This window comes from Austrofundulus limnaeus, unplaced genomic scaffold (genome assembly GCF_001266775.1).
Source record: "Austrofundulus limnaeus strain Quisiro unplaced genomic scaffold, Austrofundulus_limnaeus-1.0 Scaffold146, whole genome shotgun sequence".
NCBI lineage: Eukaryota > Metazoa > Chordata > Actinopteri > Cyprinodontiformes > Rivulidae > Austrofundulus > Austrofundulus limnaeus.
Window position 1 is genome coordinate 1,300,892 of NW_013952548.1, and position 5,244 is coordinate 1,306,135.

The following is a 5,244-nucleotide window of genomic DNA, read 5'->3' on the forward strand; positions in this document are numbered from 1 at the left end:
GTACGAACCCTTCGTACGAACAAAAGTAAGAGAAATTTAGGATAAAAATACGAACATGTTCTTGCATGAGGCCCATTGCCTTTACAACTAGTCTCATCACTTATACATCTAGTTTTATCACCTTTACTTCTAGTCTCATTAGCTTTAAACCTTTTGCATCAGCTTTGCATCTAGTCACATCACATTTAATCTATTTTTATCACCTTACAACTTATTGCATCAACTTTACATCTTTACATTTCATTGCATCACTTTTATATCTAGTCTCATAAKCTTTGKATTCAATCATGTCAGCTTCATATCTCACTTCATCCCCTTCAAAACTTATCATAACACCTTTACATCTCATCCATCACCTTCACACTTCATCATCCTTATATTCTCTCTCATAACCATTATATCTTTCCCCCTGTAGGTTCACCTCTCATGTCARTACCGTCACATTTATTCTTATTATTATTCACATCTATCACATATCACTGTTACATCTCATTTACGGTACTCACCTTTACATTTCGTTTTAATCATATTTATTCCCATGCTGTTACATGGTCCTAGTCCTGTCACCTTTACATCTAGTCTCCCACCTTTACATCTAGTCTAACCTAACCCTAACCCTTCTCTTATCCCATTTACTTTTAACTTGATCATTTTTACCTTTTATTTAGTAATTTTATGTATCTCATTTTATCACCTTTACTATAAATCTAATAAACAACTTTTATGTCCTCTTGTCTTGTTTTATCTTTAAAAAATCTTATTGCTTACAGTTTGATGTAAATAGATATAGCAGAACTACTTTAATTCAAAAGAATAGGTCTAGAATGACTACATTTAACTGTTTCAAGCTATCTTTTTGGTATTTTTCCTTTATGTGGGATCATCCAAACCAGTGCCCAAACTAATCAAAGGCTCTGGCACCAGCTTGTTGTGAGGTTTACATTCCATGTCGTCAGACACATGCTGGTCACTAACCGTGGTGGCAGTCATGTCTTTGCGGCGGTCAGGGATCTCTGACTTGTTGGGGTTGTTGGCACTGCTGACCATTGGGCTGGAGGGAGGCAGGCTGTGGCTCCCCATCACACTGCAGCTGGCTTTACGTGAAGGCATTCGGCCCTCCCGCAGCTCACGATCACCTGTACTGGTCGGGCTCCTCTTCGGGTGCATGACGGGCATGGAAGGCCCGCCTTTGTTGTGGAGGACAGCAGAGCACAAACACACAGAGACTCATATAAGGAATATTCTGTGGATTCACTGGGACAGTCCTCACACTATTCCAAATAAACTGAGTAAAATTTATATTTTTCCATCAGTAAAACTGACACCAATAATTTTCTGTATTKTCACATGCTGCCTACAGACAAAAAGTGAGTGATAATGTACAGTATTTGCCTGTGTTTATTTGGGTTTGTATTTATCTGTTTTAAAAAAAATTCCTTTCCCACAGAATGGATTTTAAGGTGTAACTAAAGATTAAAGACACATAAGGTAGTGAACAATTAGGTGGAATCACCCTTTATCCTGAACRGGAAGTTTCAGCTTCATGTGGCAAACTGAGCGAGTGAAACGCCCCACTGGCAGGAACAAACATCGACAAATTTATTACTGAAGGAATATGGAAGATGACGTGAAACAGCAACTTTGTAGTTTAAAAAATATATAAAATCATAAAAAGATTGCTAAAGTAAGTTCATTCAGTTTGGTTTTTGATAAAGGCAGACTTTCATATATCACTCTGCGCTTCAAGCTCAGCTTATTTTCTTTTGCTCCCGGCTTCACCATTGAAACATGGAGGGAAAAAAGAGCGACTCAGGTAGTTTAGCTGTGGTGGAAGATATTTCACCCCCTCCTCACTGGAGGTTGAGTGGGTCTGAYCCTTATTCTATCAAGCTGCTGGCTCAAGGCTCTGACACAGTGATACCATGAGGCTGGTGCTGCAGAGGAGGACAGAACATGTCCAGTTTCTGATTGTTAGATGTTATCAGCATCATTGCTAACAGGGGCTAATGTTTAAATCAGTAACAAGCTTTCATCATAGTTTTCCCTTTTTTAACCCCTGCCTRGCTGCAGGGTGTGTCTCTGAGAGAAAGGCTTTTATACCTGAACATGTGAGCTGTGATGTAAGTATAAACTGCTTTAACCAATAGGAAAATTCAACTGCAGTAACCACTGTTTAACCCATAGAGGGCAGCATATTTTTAGACTAAATACTGCCGAATTAAACAAATTTACACAAGAATTTCAAAATTAGCACAGAAATATAAAGATAATACCCGCAGAATTTAGATAGTTTATCTGCAAAAGAAGTTGATTTTGGATTTACTCAATAAAATTCAAAAAGAAATCACTAGATCTACACCTGATTAATTTTTGGAGTCAATCCAATTTTAAATGGCCCCTGCTGATAAGGGCTGCGTCACACTACAAGATTTTAAAACAGTTGGCCGATTTTCAAAGTCTGAGAGACACCACACGTGAGGATAAAAAATCATGGATATACCAGTTTTGATCCTACAGTGTGTGGTGTACAGCCACACGACAAGAGACAACACACCAGTGGTTGGGAAGAGCAGCAACCTCAATCTGACCCCGAGCAGTGTTTTGTTACTGGACTTCTGTGCTCGMCATGGATTGTCCATAACAAACACCATGTTCAGGCATAAGTGTGTCCATATGTGCTCTTGGCACCAGGACACCCTGGGGCGCAGTTCGATGATCGACTTTCTTGTCATCTCATCTTATCTGTGGCCGCATGTCTTGGACACTCAGYTGAAGAGAGGGGCAGAGCTGTCAACTGACCACTACCTGGTTGTGAGTTGGCTCCGGTGGTGGGGGAGGAAGCCGGTCAGACCTGGCAGGCCCAAACGTGTAGTGAGGGTCTGCTGGGAATGTCTGGCTGAGTCTCCCGTCCGACTGAGCTTCAACTCACGCCTCTGGGAGAACTTTGAACAGGTTCCCGGGGAGGTGGGGGAGATTGAGTCCGAGTGGGCCATGTTCCGTGCCTCCATTGTCGAGGCAGCTTACCTGAGCTATGGCCGAAAGTTCACCATCAACACTATTTATGTTGGGGATGGTGCGCTGCTGACCTCAACTCGGGATGTTGTGGATAGGTGGGCAGAATACTTTGAAGWGCTCCTTAATCCTACTGACATTTCTTCCCATGAGGAAGAAAAGCCTGAGGACCCTGGGTCGAACTCTCCAAATTGTGGTGCTGAGGTCCCCGAGGTGATTAAAAAGCTCCTCGGTGGCAAGGCACTGGGATTGGATGAGATTCGCCCGAAGTTCCTTCAGGCACTGGATGTTGTGTGATTGCGTTGGTGGATGCGGCTCTACAATATTGCGTGGACATCAGGGGCAGTTACCCTGGATTGGCAGACCGGTGGTCCCCCTATTTAAAAAGGGGGACTTCTAAGCCTCCCTGGTAAGGCCTATTCAGGGGTCCTGGAGAGGAGGGTCCGTCGGATAGTCGAATCTCGGATTCAGGAAGAGCAGTGTGGTTTTCGTCCTGGTCATGGAACAGCGGACCAGCTCTACACCCTCAGCAGGGTTCTGGAGGGTGCATGGGAGTTCGCCCAACCAGTCTACATGTTTTTTGTGGACTTGGAGAAGGCATTCGACCGTGTCCCTCGGGGACTCCTGTTGGGGGTACTCTGGGAGTATGGGATACCAGGCCCATTGATACCGGCTGTTAGGTCCCTCTACGACCGGTGCCAGAGCTTGGTTCGCATTGCCGTTAGTAAGTCGGACTCATTTCCGGTGAGAGTTGGACTCCGCCAACATTGCCTTTTGTCAACGATTCTGTTCACAACTTTTATGGACAGAATTTCTAGGCACAGCCAAGGTGTTGAGGGGATCCATTTTGGTGACCTTAGGATTGCGTCTCTGCTTTTTGCGGATGATGTGGTCCTATTGGTCTCATCAGATCATGATCTCCTAATCTTTCAAAACACAAAAATTACTATGACTCAGTAAATTTGACACAAATTGTACTAAAAATTGATGTGAAAGCAGCTTAGAGTAAGCCCAACCCGTACTCCTCAACAGAAGTGGGCAGTAGCAAAGTAAATTTACTTTAGTACTGTACTTAAGTACAGTTTTTGAGAATTTGTACTTTACTTAAGTTGCATTTTTAATTTTTTTTACTTTCCTCAGAGAGTCTGGTCCCATATTGACATGGCAGCTTCACGCAGATGCTGCAGACTTTTCGGCTGCGCATCCATAATGTGAATCTCCCGTTCCACCACATCCCAAAGGTGCTCTATTGGATTGAGATCTGCTGACTGTGGAGGCCATTTGAGTACAGTGAACTCATTGTCATGTTCAAGAAACCAGTCTGAGATGATTCACGCTTTATGACATGGAGCTTTATCCTGCTGGAAGTAGCCATCAGAAGATGGTACACTGTGGTCATAAAGGGATGGACATGGTCWGCAACAATACTCAGGTAGGCTGTGGCATTAAAACGATACTCAAGTGGTAATAATGGGTCCAAAGTGTGCCAGGAAAATATCCTCCACACCATTGCACCACCACCAGCCTGAACCATTGATACAAGGCAGGATGGATCCATGCTGTCATGRTGTCGATGCCAAATTCTGACCCTACCATCCAAATGTTGCAGCAGAAATTAAGACTCATCAGACCAGGAAACATTTTTCCAATCTTCTATGGTTAAATTTTGATGAGCCTGTGTGAATTGTAGCCTCAGTTTCCTGTTCTTAGCTGACAGGAGTGGCACCCGGTGTGGTCTTCTGCTGCTGTAGCCCATCTGCCTCAAGGTTTGGTGTGTTGTGCGTTCAGAGATGCTCTTCTGCAGACCTCGGTTGGAACAAGTGGTTATTTGAGTTACTGTTGCCGTTCAGTCTGGTCATTCTCCTCGGATCTCTGGCATCAACAAGGCATTTGTGCCCACAGAACTGCCGCTCACTGGATATTTTCTCTTTTTCAGACCATTCTCTGTAAACCGTAGAGATGGTTGTGAGTGAAAATCCCAGTAGATCAGCAGTTTAGGAAATACTCAGACCATCCTGTTTGGCACCAACAACCATGCCACTTTCAAAGTCACTTAAATCACCTTTCTTCCCCATTCTGGTGCTCAGTTTGAACTGCAGGAGATCGTCTTGGCCATGTCTACATGCCTAAATGCATTGAGTTGCTGCCGTGTGATTGGCTGATTCGACATATGGGTTAATGAGCAGTTGGACAGGTGTACCTAGTAAAGTGGCCGGTGAGTGTACGTACACT

General features: G+C 43.7%; 1 protein-coding gene across 1 annotated transcript in view; it reads right to left on the reverse strand.

Moving 5' to 3' along the window:
- The window catches only part of LOC106523168 (MAP/microtubule affinity-regulating kinase 4), a gene marked incomplete at its 5' end in the record, with an annotated part of 34,143 nt that overhangs the window by 23,734 nt on the left and 5,165 nt on the right, over window positions 1-5,244 (reverse strand). Inside the window, 1 exon segment of the mRNA XM_014016511.1 lies at window positions 976-1,202. Coding sequence (XP_013871965.1) covers window positions 976-1,202 — 227 coding nt within the window.